The sequence below is a fragment of the Phyllobates terribilis genome, unplaced genomic scaffold (assembly GCF_046119375.1).
Source record: "Phyllobates terribilis strain yellow unplaced genomic scaffold, ASM4611937v1 Scaffold_7__3_contigs__length_470593459, whole genome shotgun sequence".
NCBI classification, from domain to species: domain Eukaryota; kingdom Metazoa; phylum Chordata; class Amphibia; order Anura; family Dendrobatidae; genus Phyllobates; species Phyllobates terribilis.
Genome location: NW_027362767.1, coordinates 142,744,001 through 142,760,277, shown reverse-complemented (window position 1 = coordinate 142,760,277; position 16,277 = coordinate 142,744,001). Strand labels below are relative to the sequence as shown.

Sequence of the window (16,277 nt, the reverse complement as noted above, 5' to 3'; positions counted from 1 at the left end):
GGTGGAGGAGGTGTTTTTTTTCCTCTTTTTAATTGTAACACAACTATCAAACAATAATATAAAGTGTATATAATGGAATATTCATTTATCGTAAATGCAAAACCTACTCAATAAGTAATGAATAACCATAAAATCATTTAAAATATTTATTTAATAATTTTTTATTTATTTATTTTTTTTAAATATACAAATGTAAATAAAAATACACATAAACAAGAAACAGACTCAGGGATATATAATAAATACCCAAATTGATTAACTGTGGGGCATAAAACAATGGAAATCAGGTAAGAGGCAAATCCAGACTATGTGTTAAACTGCATAGTGCAAAAAATATGTATAGCAGCAACTAAGAATAAAGGTAAGTAAATCACAGTGGATATATATAAATTAGAGTGCTAAACAAAATACTTAACATGCCTAAATAAACAAATAGAAAGGACTAAATACTATATAATTAGGTCCCACAACCTCCTAGGCCTGATTATATGGTATTTATGCCCTTCTATTTGTTTATTTAGGCATGTTAAGTGCTCGATCATCACTACATATAACCCTACGGCCACCACTTTTCAGCCCTGTGTTACAGCATTCTGGAATGCTGTATATAAGTCTCCAAGCTGCCCTGCAAAACAAAAAAAGACCTTATATTACACTCACCTACTGGGCGGTCTGGTCCGGAGGACATCTCTAGTCTTGATCCGGCGCCTCCTCTCTTTTTGAGATGCCGTCCTCCTTCTCTGCTTCGTGTGGATGACACCTCCAATGTCATCCATAAAGTGTCCCTCTCTTCTTGGAAACTGGACTTCAGCATAAAATCAAGTTAGCAAGTTCCCCGTGGATGATATTCAGTGAATCCACATTAAGATGGGAAAATAAAGTGATTTGAACAATTTTGAAAAAGGCTACACTTTTTGGGGCTACGATTTTAAAACCTGCCAACCTTGGGGAGTTTTCTTGTGCAGTAGTCTAAAGAGTATGTGGGAATCTAGTTAAAACATTTAGAGGAAGGGGATGCTGTGGATGCAAAAAAAATGTCAGGGTTACAAGAGCCTCAGGAGACTATCAAGACTTGGTTTGATGAAAGTCTTGCACAGTCAAGCAAATTGTAGTGAAATACAGTTCTGGAAATCAGCGAACACATCCAAACCCAAAACTCATCGCTCCCTGACACTGCTATGCTGTCTAGCGCACATATATTTCCAGCGTCATTTTTGTCTAAGAGAAACAGAAAGGGGTCTCTAGTAGGCAAAAGAGCCAAAACCAGTATCACTGAGCAATAGAAAAGCATTGCTTTGGCATATGAATCTAGATTTCTTTTGCAACAGGCTGATGGGAGGGTCAGAATTTTGTGCAAGCAGCATGAATCGATGAACCCTTAGTGTATGTGCACACGATCAGTAATCACTGCGGATTGCGCGCAGTGCACTTGTGCTGCGTGTAATCCACAGCGGCCAGCTGTTGCAGCATAGTGTATGGGATTTGTAGAAATCCCATGTCCACTATGCGTCTCCGTGCGTCTGCGGCACACCCGCGGACATGGATATGTGGCGCGTCTTTCCAGACCGCAGCATGTCAATTTCTCTTGCGGGAACGCCAGTCTCCGCAAGAGAAATTCTATCAGTGCAATGTATAGGATGCGGTGAATCCGCATGGTTCTATGAACACATGCGGATTCACCTGCGTGCAGCTCTTTGGACGCAGCATAAAGTATACTGTGTTCAAAGCGCTGCCACTACCGACCGTGTGCACATACCATTAGGGTATGTGCGCACGATCAGTATTTGCTTGCAGAAATTTCTACAGCGTTTTTGGTGCCTTTTCATGTGTTTTTTGTGCGTTTTTGCCTGCAGATTTGCCATGTGTTTTTTCCAATGCATTGTATAGGAAAAACGAATGCAAAAACGCTCAAAGAATGGACATGCTGCTTATTTAAACACACATGAAATTATGTCAGGAAAATTCCTGATCATGTGCACAGATCTTCCAAATTCTCATAGAAAATGCTGGGATAAGGTCTGCAATGTGTTTTTGGGGCCAATTCCGTGAGGATTTACGGCATCAAAAACGCACCATGTGGACATACCCAAACTGTTCGATATGTACAGTTTAGTTTGATAGAGGAGGAGCAATGGTGTGATGAATATTATTTTTTTTGGCAGACCATGAGTTTACTGATATTTGTGGATGAATGTTTAGAGCATTGTGCCCAAACCAATTTTATTGTTTCACAGCAGCTTCGTAGTAGCTGGTTATCATAAGGCTAAAGAACAATGCACCATAGCACAAGGGTCATGAATAAGTTTCAAGGACATGACAGTGAGTTCTTATTACTTTCCTGGCCATCACAATTCCCGGGTTGCAATCTTATAGAGAATCTCTGGAAGTCAAGATAGAATGGGTTGTTTAGAGCAGTGGTCCCCAACCTTTTTTGCACCAGGGACCGGCTTGAAGCAAGATCATTTTTCCATGGCCCAGCAAGGAGGAGGTGGGGTGGGCGGGGCTTTGGTCATATGGGGGCGGGGTAATGGAGGGATTTGGAGTTTAGTGCATACTTATCATATAGTGTAGACCAGGTCCCCGCCAGGAGCTATGCCAGGAGCCCCACATAATGTGCTGTGCCAGGAGCCGCATCACTGAGGCCCCATCACGCCCTGCAGCAGGACAGGGCAGCTGTCCTGACAGCTGCTGTTCAGCTGCATTTACTTCATCCCAGGGGCGGACACAGACTGTAGTGGGCCCCTGTGCAAGAAATTTTTGGGGGCCCCCCCCCGCCCTTCATAAGGCAACAAAGTTATGTAAACATAACCCCCCCATGTGCATCTCTCACCCCCCCGTGCATCTCTCATCCCCCCCGTGCATCTCTCATCCCCCCCGTGCATCTCTCATCCCCCCCCGTGCATCTCTCATCCCCCCCGTGCATCTCTCATCCCCCCCGTGCATCTCTCATCTCTCCCCTCCCCCCCATGTGCATCTCTCATCTCTCCCCTCCCCCCCATGTGCATCTCTCATCTCTCCCCCCCCCCATGTGCATCTCCCATTCCCCCCACTCCTAGTTAATTGTATTTAAAAAAAAATAAAACTTGTTATACTTACCCCCATGCGATCCCTGCAGAATCCTGGCGCTCGTCCAAATCGCTGACACCAGGTTCTCCTGCCTTCCGGTCATGTGTCGGCGCCGTCACATGACCGGAAGTCAGAGGAATTATGAGATGTCCTGGACCCGGCGCTTTGCATGGGGCCGGGGGCCCCATGAGGAGAGAGACGCACAAGAGGGGGGCTCCGAGGGGACTCCTACCGGCCGGGACCCATACTGGAGTCAGGGCAGTCATGCCCTGATGGCGGCCCTGCTGGAGGCTGGAGGGGCCCCCTCTCCCTCGGAGCCCCCTTTCAATGAACCGGCTGCACGGGCGGTAGTTCCGCCCCTGCTTCATCCTGCTTCAGGACCTGTGGTGACATCACAGTTATGTACCTTGATGTCATCACAGGTCCTCTACAGGTCTACCCTGCGGGAGTCTAGAACAGCGGGCAGCATCCACCCCACACTGTGTGCTCTGAGCCACCGCAGACCAGAGCACACTGTCAATGTTTAGTGATTGTCTGTGGCGGTGCCGCGGACCGGCTGAAAAACCCCAACGGCCCGGTCCTGGTCCGCGGACCGGCGGTTGGGGACCTCTGGTTTAGAGCAAGTCAGTACCTTCATCTAAGTTACTGCCCATATGGGTCAACTTTCCTGCAAAACTATTTCAAAATTTTGTGTAATTCATGCCACAACCAATTATGGTACTGAAGGCCAAAGGAGGTCCAATTTTATAGAAAAAATGCAAAAAATTACCTGTCCAGAGAGTACAAAAATGTAGTCAAGTTTCCTTTATTGCCAAGATTTTCAATCTATGCATTTTGATACTGAATTGCTATCTTCATCAGGCCAGATGCCAAAGGAATTTCAATGTACTTCTGGACGGGTGTCTCTATCTGGTTTTTATGGGGCTGACATTTATGTATTTTACTAACAGCCAGGAACATTTTCTCTCCACATTCTCAATCTACAGATTTTATACTAACGCTGTGTGGAGGTGTCACTGACATATTATCTACTTCTTCTTACAGACTGGCTAATAATCACCTACCAGAAACTTCCTGCATCAAATTGGCATCTGGAATAAAGAAATGCCAATCCTTAAAAAAAATTGATCTGTCTGGTAACTGTCTGTCTGGTCCTTACTTCGTTGCCTTGGAGAGAGTTTTGTCCAGTCCAGAATGCAAAATAGAAGAATTACGGTGAGTATAAGAAACTTGTAAAGGACGGGGATGAGATGTGAGGGTGGTGAGGATGGCATTCCACTCCTCTGATATTTCTGTTGGTTAAATGTGTGAAAATGTATTTTACATTTATGTTAATGCTAGGTAGGTACTTAATGGTTATTTCCCTGAGGGCTGCAGTGTTGACTGGAGGCCACAAGATGTCACTGTCTTTCTTTTCACTCTGGTATAGAGTGTAGGTGAAATCTCCCCAGATACAGACATCAGGCACAAAGACAGTTTGATGGTTAAGTAGAAGTATAGCCCATAGTGGGAGGAAGTTCTGTGGGATTCTGGGAGAAGGGAATCCATTTTAGTCAGTCCAGAAGAGTAAGAGAAAGAGGGAAGACAGATTGTTCCTTGTGTGGAACTACAAGGCTCATGAGGAAAAGGACCTAGTTACAGAGGCAGCAGGACGACACAGGCAAGTGGGGAACCCTGCAAGAGAAAAGCTTAGAAGTCCAGGAAGCATACTGTCCAGCGAGAAAGGGACCTTGGGATGAGATAGCACCCTGCTGTGGGTACTGAAGCGTACTGTCCAGCGAGAAAGGGACCTGGGGATACGATAGCACCCTGCTGTGGGTACTGAAGTGTACTGTCCAGCGAGAAAGGGACCTTGGAACAAGGCATCGCCCTGCTGTGGGTACTGAAGCGTACTGTCCAGCGAGAAAGGGACCTGGGGATGCGATAGCACCCTGCTGTGGGTACTGAAGTGCACTGTCCAGCGAGAAAGGGACCTTGGAACAAGGCATCGCCCTACTGTGGGTACTGAAGCATACTGTCCAGCGAGAAAGGGACCTTGGAACAAGGCATCGCCCTGCTGTGGGTACCGAAACAAGGAGCACGTCTCTATGAGCGGCCCCTGGGACTGATATAAGCAAGGACACCGGGGATCAGGGCATAGCGACACACGTGGACCCGTATGACTCTACCCCTAAGAAAATGCAGGCATTTAAGATCTCACTACTGAGCCGTACCTGTTGCCAGAAACAAAGTGCAGACTGTAACTCTGAGAATGGAGCCTGAGTACTGTGTGGCAAGTGAAGAAAAATGTATAACCTGTTACTATATGTTCACCTATTTGACTGTGGATAAAAAGAACACTGTTTATAACAGCTGGTTTGGCTTCTTGACTGAGAGGGTTAAAGGGGACAGTTCTGCACCCAGTGCATTAACAGGGATTGTGGAGATCTCAGATCTTGAAGCATCGTCGCACATGCAGCCACACAGTACACTATTTCCTGTAGCGGGCCGGGGTGTCAAAGAAGCGACACTTGCCCATGACTGCCACCCTGATCCCCATTACAGAGAGGCGCTTATGTCTCGCCCCCGGTGGGGCCTTACTGACTGGGGCAGTATATATGTATATCACGGTGGCTGGCCCAGGGCGGACAGTGCGCCAAAAAAGGGGGTTTAATAAAAGTAGAAAAATAAAAGTTCGTGACGCCACCTGTGGATTCTGGTAAGAGGTTACCAGCGCTGTGACAGTCCGCTGAGGCTGATGTTAGGGGCAGCTTTGATGGGACGGCTCCCCACATGTGGAGCAGGCCTCAGGGCAGCGTAGTACGAATGGAGGTGGGTGCGCTCGGCGTTGTGGTGCGGTGAGGAAAGTTGGCGCCAGTAAAGAAACAGACAGAGGCACTCCGTGCAGTCGTCCAGGGCTTTACTTACAGTTCTTTAAGGCAAATTCACACGTGCACTTACAGGTGATAGCCTCCCCAGTCGCACTGCGTTCACCGGGAAGGGGTTCAGTCCTCCTTCAAGCAGTTTAGGGGTGCTTGGCAGAACCCCACTTTCAGATGTGCCTATCTTGACCTTCTCCACACTTGGTCCTTCTCACCGTTGCCCTACGCTGCCCTCTCTCAGTCCCTCTCGGGTATGCTGCAGTCCTTCCTGTACGTCGGATCCAGGACCAGCCTGACCCCCTGGGGTTTTGAATGTGGCAAGCACGTTCCCTCCTGTCTCCTAACAGGAGCGGGGAGTACGGGTGCCGTCCTGCACGCGCTGTACCCCCTGGGATCACTTAAGTAGAATGGAGCCTGCTCCCTGCTCCCCTCCTGGGCCTCTCTGGCTAGGCCCGCCTCTGAAGCAGAGCTCCTACAGAGGCTCTGCTTCTCTCACTTTCCTCCTCAGACTGAACTGAACTTCAGCTTCTCACAGACTCCCAGTCTCCAGACTGAACTGCCTAGCTCCACCTTCCCTATTTATATCCCTAACGGGCTCCCTCTGGTGGTCTGTGGTGGAAGGTGGAGGTGTGTGAATGCTTATGAGGGCCTCTTGTGGAGGAATCCGTTCATGCACCCTTCTGGGTTCTGTGGCACCAATGCGCAGCAGGGGCACCACACTTACAGGATGGAGATGTGCGAGTACAAGAGGTGTGTATGTGGCACCCCAGGGGTCTGGTTTTCCACAGTAATGTAATGTTATGTCTGAGAGCAGGTGGGAGGTCCTTTGGTCAGGGATCCTGTGCATGCCACACCTCCTGCCCAGTCTTGGGAGGGGAAGAACTTCCCCTGTATAAACCCGGGGCTGAGGCAGGGTGAGTCAGACAAGTGGAGTAGAGACAAGAAGCAGCATAGGAAGCAGCAGAGTTACAAGGAGTCAGGGGCTGGCAGCTGCAGAGCTCGCCCTGACTAAGAAGACTTCTTACCGGACCCGGAGTCCGAGGCTGTGGGGACTAACTCCTACCCAGCAGCAGAATCCGTCAGGCAGGGGATTTCAGGTCCTCTGGCCCAGAAGCCCGAAGGCACGGTCACACGCGTGGGACCAGCACCGCCATCGTGGAGCGGAAGCCATTAGAAGGCCCCGAGTCACCGGCCATACGGGTGAGCACCACACGGTACACTCAGGGACGTGGGCTACTTACATCAGCTTCTAGCAAGGTAGCCAGAAGAGTACAGTCAGTTTGGGAGGCCTACAACTACGCCTGGCCAGGGGAGATCCCATCTGCTCAAGGACTGACCAGGCCCCGTTCGCTAGCAAGTACTCCGGGAGGGTCTATCGTTGTTACCAGTAAAGACCCTGAACTACACCGTACCGTCTCTGAGAGGTTCCTGCTACCCCCATCATCCACGTCGGCTGCCCTGAGACCATACCCCTCCCGTTGGGGGTTATACTATCACGCTGCATAATCCTACCATCGGCCTCAGCGGTCTGCCCCGCAGCAGCAGCTCCCTGGCTGCACTCAACGGGTGGCGTAGTCATCAACTATTTACTACTAGTAGACTGCCGTCCAGTTTGACTCCCTGGGCACGGACCGGGTCACCGCCACGAGACTACAACCCTCCACGGATCCGGCTCCGGGTAAGCTCCCGCGTGCGCACCGCAGCGCGACACAGGCCCAGGGGCGCGTCAACTTTGGCGTAGTCGGCAGGATTTCGTGCCCGCAACCACCGGGTACTGCGTGCCTGAAAAGCAAAGACTGTTCAAACTTACCAGTGGTGAAGATTCCCGCTATCCGTGGAGGTTTCCCGCCATCCGGCGCCATCTTCTACCTTCTTCCCGCCATCCGCGAAGTTTTCCCGCCATCCGGCGCCATCTTCGACCTTCTTCCCGCCATCCGTGGAGTTTTCCCGCCATTGGACGCCATCTTGAGGACGCCGCGCGGGAAGAAGAGGGGCGTGGACTCCGAAAGCGCGCGAGAACTGAAGCCCCGCCTCACGTCCGGACGTTGCGTAAGGTCCTGGAAGGAGCCCAGCAGACGCCGACGTCACAGGAGCGCGACGGAAGGTCCTCAACCCTGACGATCCACTGCGGAGCCGCGGCCTACGGAAGAGGATCATCGCAAGGTAGGCCACGGTCCACTAGGGGGGAGGAAGATGTCGGATACGGAGGAGAGCTTCACTGCCTCAACCCCCGCCAGCGCTACCGCTGCTGCAGTTATGCCCTATATCCCGGGAGCAGCTTGGCTACCCCAGTACTCAGGGGAGTCACATACCCTGCATGACTTTAGAGAAAAGCTGGATAGCCTCTTCCAGGTGTACCCCCTCACAGAAGAGCAAAAAGTGAGCATCCTGGTGGCCCAACTAACAGGGGCAGCCAAAAGGGAAGTAAAATCCTGGCCACCTGGGAGGAAGACTGCCGCAGGGATACTAACCCGGCTGAAGGACACCTTTGATACCCGCACCTCAGCCGAGATTAAGCTTAGATTCTACGGGTGCAAGCAGCGAGCGCATGAGAGTATAAGGGACTATGCACTAAACCTACAAGAGGCCCTGAGGGCCATAAAGCAGACCGACCCTGATGGGGTGGGAAACGAGGACAGGCTGTTGACTGAACAATTTATAGAGGGTTTATATTGCAATGCCCACCGAACCCAGTTGCGGGCAATGGCCTTACAGGATCCCCATCTGGACTTTGCACAGTTCAAGGACAGAGCCATCCGGGTGCTCCGAGAACCGGCACCAGGTGGCGTTGTGACCCACAGACGCCCCACTACCACTTACTACCAGGAGGCGGCGCCCTTGTCAGCAGGGCCTGTGGGAGCTGATGCGCAGGCTTTGGACAATGACCCGGCTCCAGACCTACACCATCAGGTCCAAGAGCTAGCTAAGAGCTTTGCTGCGCTAACCCGAACTGTGCAGTCTTTACAGGTTTCCACCCCAGGGAAGATCCAGCTGGCATCCGGACCGGAGGACATCCCGTGGCGTCGACCAAGGAGGACCCCACCGGCCAGAGGAAGACCCAGTGACCGATACAGTGAGGACGGACGACCCATCTGCCGCCGCTGCAATCAACCCGGACATATGGCAAGGTACTGTTCTTTAAACGGGCACAACCTGGGGTAGAGGGCCAACCCCCAGGAAAAAGATCACCAGGCCCATCGAACTGGCGCGACAGATATGTGGGAGGACGTCCAGTCTTGCCTGTGGTACTGGATGGCATTCCCATGAGTGCCCTACTGGACACCGGGTCACAGGTCACCACCATCCCGTACGTGCTCTTCAAGCAGTACTGGAATGACTCGGATATTACCCGCTACCCCGACGACGACTTGAGTATCATCGCCAGCAATGGTCAGCCCGTGCCACAGATCGGATTTAAAGAGGTGACCATCAAAATTGGTAGAGTCGAACTGGCCGCACAGGGACTGATCATTGTAGATATTGATAAACATGAGAGTCACCCAAAAATAACTCTAGGAACTAATGTAATTGAAAATTGTCTTGCAGAGGTGATTTTCCTTTTACAGCAGGTTGCCAAGAATGCCAGCTCCGGCGAGCAGCGGGTGCTCCAGAAAGAGATCCGGGCACTGATGCAACGGCAACAAGTGGAACTCTCCGGCGGTGAGATTGGTAGCGTAAGAATGTGTGACCCTTTTCCTATTGCCATGCCCCCAAAAAGTGAAATGATGATTTGGTGCCGGGCAGCTATTGGTCTGAGAGGTAGAGATTACCAGGCAATGGTAGAACCAGTTTACTCAGACAGTAGGCCCACCATTTTGACAGCACGGGGGGTCGTCAATGTACGCCATGGGAGGGTGCCCGTTCGCATAATAAATATCGGGGAGAGGGAAGTGTACCTGCCCCGGTATGCCACGCTAGCCAAATTATATATCACTAATCAAAATTCTATACAATCTGTGGAACCCTTGCCTCCATCTCACCCGGAGGAAGGTAACGGCTCTAAGAAAGACATGGAGGACTGGTGTCAGCAACTACATCTGGGTACTGACTCCACTCCCTCACATCAGAAACAAGGAGTCTATCGGGTGGTTCAAGAGTATGAGAGAGTGTTTAGTAAACACCCGTTAGACTTCGGGCGAGTCAAGGGGGTAGAACATCGCATCCCCACGGGAGATCATCCTCCCATAAAAGAGAGGTATCGACCCGTACCCCCTGCACATTACCAACACGCCAAGGGGATGCTTAGAGACATGAAGGAGGCTGGGGTAATCCGGGATAGTTGTAGCCCCTGGGCAGCCCCATTAGTTTTAGTCAAAAAGAAAGACAACACCATGAGGATGTGTGTAGATTACCGGAAAATCAACCGTATCACACACAAGGATGCGTACCCCTTACCAAGGATAGAGGAGTCATTGGCTGCTTTAAGATCTGCTAACTTCTTCTCTACCTTGGATCTCACTAGCGGGTACTGGCAGGTTCCTGTAGCAGAGGCGGACCGGGAGAAGACCGCATTCACCACCCCGATGGGACTTAGCGAGTTCACCTGCATGCCGTTCGGACTCTGCAACGCACCAGGAACCTTCCAACGCCTAATGGAGTGTTGTCTGGGCCACAGAAACTTCGAGACGGTCCTGTTGTACCTGGACGATGTCATCGTATATTCCAAGACGTATGAGGACCACCTGAAACACCTGGCGGAAGTGTTCGAGGCTCTGGCGAGTTACGGCCTAAAGGTGAAACCCTCCAAGTGTCACCTCCTGAAACCAAAGGTGCAGTACCTGGGACACGTAGTGAGCGCTGACGGAGTGGCTCCCGACCCTGATAAAATCACCGCAATTAAGGTATGGCCAAGCCCCTCCAGCGTAAAAGAAGTGCGGCAGTTCCTCGGGTTGGTAGGCTACTACCGAAGGTTTATTCCCGGTTTCACCAAAAAGGCAGCACCTATGCAGGACCTCCTGATAGGCCAGTCCCGGAAGGCCAAGAACCAGAAGCCGCCCTTCAAATGGGAAGAGCTGGAAGAAGAGTCCTTCCGCCAGCTGAAGATGGCCCTCACGGGGGACGAAATCCTGGCGTACCCGGATTATGGCCAGCCCTTTATCCTCTACACCGACGCCAGTAACATCGGGCTAGGAGCCGTACTGTCCCAGATCCAGCAGGGGAAGGAACGAGTAATCGCCTACGCCAGCCGAAAACTGCGACCCACCGAAAGGAACCCCGAGAATTATAGCTCATTTAAGTTAGAGTTCCTGGCCGTAGTATGGGCAATCACTGAGCGCTTTAAGCATTACCTCGCTTCTTCCCGGTTCACCGTGTACACGGATAACAACCCGCTGACACACCTGGACACGGCAAGACTCGGTGCCCTGGAGCAGAGGTGGATGGCCCGTCTGTCCAACTACGAGTTCACAATTAAATACCGGGCAGGACGCTCCAATACCAACGCGGACGCCCTGTCCAGGATGCCCAACCTGCCGGACGGAGGAGAAGATCCGGAGGGACTGGAAGAAGTTGAACTCCCTGCGTTCCACCGTCATGGGACTATTCAGTATTCCCACCGGGTAAGGAGTAAGCAGGCTGCTACGTTGAACCCCTTACCCCACTACAACTGGGCGGAAACGCAAGACAGCGACCCTGCCGTCCGACTGGTGAAGGAGATGCTGACTCGGCCGGAGGCTCGCCTTGAACCAGACGCTCCGGAGGAAGCCAAACAACTATGGGCAGAGAAGAGTCGACTGTTCCTTTACAAAGGGAAGTTGTGCCGCAGAATGGTTAACTCCCGGACGCATGAATTACTCTGGCAAGTAGTGGTGCCACGAAGAGACGCAGCCATGGTGATGGAGGCATACCACGACGGAGCTGGACACTTTGGGTGGAAAAAGCTGGAGTTCCTGCTGCGCGAGCGGTTCCACTGGGTAGGCATGAGGGGAACCATCGAGAAGTGGTGCAGAGATTGTGGCCCGTGCAACCTGAGAAGGAAGGACCGAGCCAGCCAGAAGACTCCCCTGCAGTCCATCGTCACCCGGCAACCGTTGGAACTGGTAGCCTTGGATCATGTAAAACTGACCCCAAGCAGAAGTGGCTACGTCTACGCGTTAACCATCGTGGATCATTACTCCCGGTTCTTGGTTGTCGTCCCCGTCAAGGACTTAACGGCTCAAACAGCAGCTAGAGCCTTCCAGCAGCACTTCTGCCGTCCACACGGGTACCCGGACCAAGTGCTGACGGACCAGGGACCTGCCTTTGAAGCGGAGGTCTTTCAGGAATTCTGCAATCTGTATGGCTGCCGGAAGATAAGGACGACACCTTACCATCCGCAGACTAATGGACTTTGTGAAAAAATGAACCAGGTGGTAATGGATCTTCTAAAAACGTTGCCCCTGGAAGAACGCAGTCTGTGGCCTGAAAAGTTGCCCGATCTGGTGAACCTATACAACCACATCCCGGTAGGTTCCACCAACTGTACCCCGGCTTACCTAATGAGGGCAAGACCTGGTAAGTTACCTGTTGACCTGGAAATGGGAGTCCTGACCCCCGAGGACACTTCACCAGAAACAGACTGGGACACAGAGAGGCAGCAGCAGTACCGGAGAGTACAGGAGAGCGTGGAGCGAAGTCTCTGTCAGGCTAGGGAAAGACAAGAGAAAACTTACAACCAGTATGCTCCCGCTGTTCCCCTGGTACCCGGAGAGCAGGTCTTGAAGAGGAAGAGACGGCTCCACAAGTTGGACGACCAGTGGGAGAAGGACCCGTACACCGTACTGCCCTCAAGCCACGAGAACCCGAAGGTCTGTACCATCAGTAAAGACGGAGGGGAAACCACAGCCATTGTATCCCGGGACCACCTGAAGAAGTGTCCCGAACAACTGAGGAACCCTGAAGAGGAACAAGAAGACCATCGACCCGTGGAAGAAAGGGAAGATATGGTTAGTACCGTGCTCGGGGACTTCCCTCAGTCTTGGACTCAAGTCAATGGTGCAGTTGTGGTACCCGTACTCACCTTCCTCCAACCATCACCCCAAGAACCTACGGAGCAACGGGTAGAGCTGGAAGAACAGCCGGTCCAGGAGGCAGAAGACTCCACACAAGCAGAACAGGAGACTCAACCCTCTGCTTATAGTGAGCCTGCCGTACCCCTAGTGAGACAAAGAGCCGGTAGACAGCTGCCCAGTTTACCCTTGACAGCTCCTACACCCTGTAGTTCAGGGCCAGACAGTCAGCTCCGTAGGTCCACTCGGGCCACTAGAGGCCAGTTACCCGCACGCTGGAGAATTTAAAGTGTATAAATTGTTTTATTTATGTTTTTCTGTGTCTTGTTGCTTGTGTATAATTTTGTGTTTCTAGTTATTTTTAGGAATCCTTGGTGGATTTACCGGGAATCCTTGTACATAGTTGGAGCGTAACCCAGGATGGACTAGAGACTGTTAAGGACTCGGGGTAGGACAGACCCCTACCTGGTTACGTCTCCCTGTGTTGGTGAAATGGACACCTTGCTCTCTTCAGAGACTGCACCCGGTTGCGGACACGCCGTAACCATCTTTATATGTTTTCTTATTGTATTATTAATGTTTTTGCCTTGTTATGTTTTTCTAAATGTGTTTAGTCCCGGAGTACTAAATTTCACTAGGGGGGAATGTGGCACCCCAGGGGTCTGGTTTTCCACAGTAATGTAATGTTATGTCTGAGAGCAGGTGGGAGGTCCTTTGGTCAGGGATCCTGTGCATGCCACACCTCCTGCCCAGTCTTGGGAGGGGAAGAACTTCCCCTGTATAAACCCGGGGCTGAGGCAGGGTGAGTCAGACAAGTGGAGTAGAGACAAGAAGCAGCATAGGAAGCAGCAGAGTTACAAGGAGTCAGGGGCTGGCAGCTGCAGAGCTCGCCCTGACTAAGAAGACTTCTTACCGGACCCGGAGTCCGAGGCTGTGGGGACTAACTCCTACCCAGCAGCAGAATCCGTCAGGCAGGGGATTTCAGGTCCTCTGGCCCAGAAGCCCGAAGGCACGGTCACACGCGTGGGACCAGCACCGCCATCGTGGAGCGGAAGCCATTAGAAGGCCCCGAGTCACCGGCCATACGGGTGAGCACCACACGGTACACTCAGGGACGTGGGCTACTTACATCAGCTTCTAGCAAGGTAGCCAGAAGAGTACAGTCAGTTTGGGAGGCCTACAACTACGCCTGGCCAGGGGAGATCCCATCTGCTCAAGGACTGACCAGGCCCCGTTCGCTAGCAAGTACTCCGGGAGGGTCTATCGTTGTTACCAGTAAAGACCCTGAACTACACCGTACCGTCTCTGAGTGGTTCCTGCTACCCCCATCATCCACGTCGGCTGCCCTGAGACCATACCCCTCCCGTTGGGGGTTATACTATCACGCTGCATAATCCTACCATCGGCCTCAGCGGTCTGCCCCGCAGCAGCAGCTCCCTGGCTGCACTCAACGGGTGGCGTAGTCATCAACTATTTACTACTAGTAGACTGCCGTCCAGTTTGACTCCCTGGGCACGGACCGGGTCACCGCCACGAGACTACAACCCTCCACGGATCCGGCTCCGGGTAAGCTCCCGCGTGCGCACCGCAGCGCGACATAGGCCCAGGGGCGCGTCATGTACAGGGCGGAGACAAGTGGCTCATACAGGACGGAGATGTGCGGGTTTAAGTGGCTCAGACAGGGTGAAGACACATATTTTGTTTTATTTTATGCTCTGCACAATTTTTATGTCTATGAGATAAACTGGTGACTCAACAGGAAATGGAAGACAAGTGACATTAGCCATATTGATGAGAGATGACTGCCATTTATAGCCCTAAACTGCCATCATAGATGCTTAGAAAGACTACTAAACACATATTCTATGAATATCACTGAGCTAGATGTAAATTAGTTACATATCAAGTGGTTCTCAGAGTCTCTGATGTAGTCTACAGCCCCCACTATCAGTATTTGCTCAGTATTTTTTTCTCAGGAGTGGGAGCCAAAACCAGGAGTGGGTGATAAATGCAGAATTGGTGACTTGTTCCTATTTTACCTTTTCTCTGATTGTTCCTCACCTGGTTTTGGCTTACAAATACTGAGGCAAAAATACTGACCGAATACTGACCAAATACTGATAGTGGGCTGTAGCCATACTGTACTATCTGGAGGCCCTTGAAAGCACCGTACATACTGATGATCAGTCCCACCTTGTTAAAAGAACAGTTCAGTCAGTTCTAGTTGTGATTTATGGCACCACCACATTTTTCTTCATGCTGATTTCCTGTCATAGTTCTCAATACCAAAGTGGTACTGTAGTCAATGGGGGTGAGAAGGTATTTGTACAGTACAGAAATATGACCCCTTAAGATGGCAGTAAAGCCCACAAGTCTATGAAAAGTTTGATTCCACTCAGCTTATTGGACTAAAGTCACAATTTTGCCCGGACAGTCCCACAAACCAAACAACAAAAGAGGTTTACTTTGTAGTTCCTGTGCATTTTGGGGTATGGATCTGAGTTGTCCCAAAGGAGGAGCTTAAATACTTGATTTGGGGCATTGAAATGTTGGAAGTTTTGGGAATAGGTTAATAAATGATACATGAGTGTTACAATAGATAGCGAAGAAAGGAGAGTTCTTAGCAGCTGATATAATTGGTTACACAAGTTCATCCATCCAGTGGAGATTTACAACATGCCATAAAGTGAGGTTTTAACTCAGATATTTTGTACTTCTAGAACATGGATTTGGTGCCAGTGAACATATCTTAAAAGCTGTTGGCATTCCTGACATTCACCACAAACAAGAGGTTGCAAATGTATATTACTAATATCCTGATGACATTTTCTCTCCATATTCACATTCTACAGATTTTAGATTAATGCTTTGTGGACGTTTCACCCACATCTCATCTTCTATTTTTACAGATTGTTTGGCTTTGATCTATCGGCAATATCCTGCAACCAGTTGGCATCTGTGATAAAGAATACGCGGTCCCTGAAGATACTTGACCTGTCTTATAATCATCTGTTTGGATCCCATTTCAATGTATTGATGGAGGCTCTGTCCAGTCCAGACTGCAGGATTAAGGAATTACAGTGAGTATAGAGATGTCTATAGGACGGAGACATGTGGAGGTTAGAGTTTAGCGCAGGTGACCTCGTTTTGAGATTGCTTCAAATAAGCAGATATTGCCGAAAATTATATCTGTCAGGCCATACAGTGACTCCATCTGCATCATTAAAGTCAATGGCCCCTTCAGAGCAAATATTCTAATCTCGTTTTCCAGGGCTTCAGTAGTAAGCTCTGACAGAGTTACTTGACAGTAGGCTAAAACTCTATACGTTATCTACTAGTGATGAGCGAACGTGCTCGCAACTAC

At 50.6% G+C, this 16,277-nt stretch overlaps 1 protein-coding gene across 3 annotated transcripts in view; it reads left to right on the top strand.

Moving 5' to 3' along the window:
• The window catches only part of LOC141153993 (uncharacterized), an 802,172-nt gene that overhangs the window by 374,114 nt on the left and 411,781 nt on the right, over positions 1-16,277 (top strand). For all 3 annotated transcript variants that reach the window (XM_073639352.1, XM_073639353.1, XM_073639351.1), the window contains 2 exons: positions 4,111-4,281; positions 15,823-15,993. In XM_073639352.1, the coding sequence (XP_073495453.1) occupies positions 4,111-4,281; positions 15,823-15,993 (342 nt within the window). The remainder of the gene's footprint in view (positions 1-4,110; positions 4,282-15,822; positions 15,994-16,277) is intronic.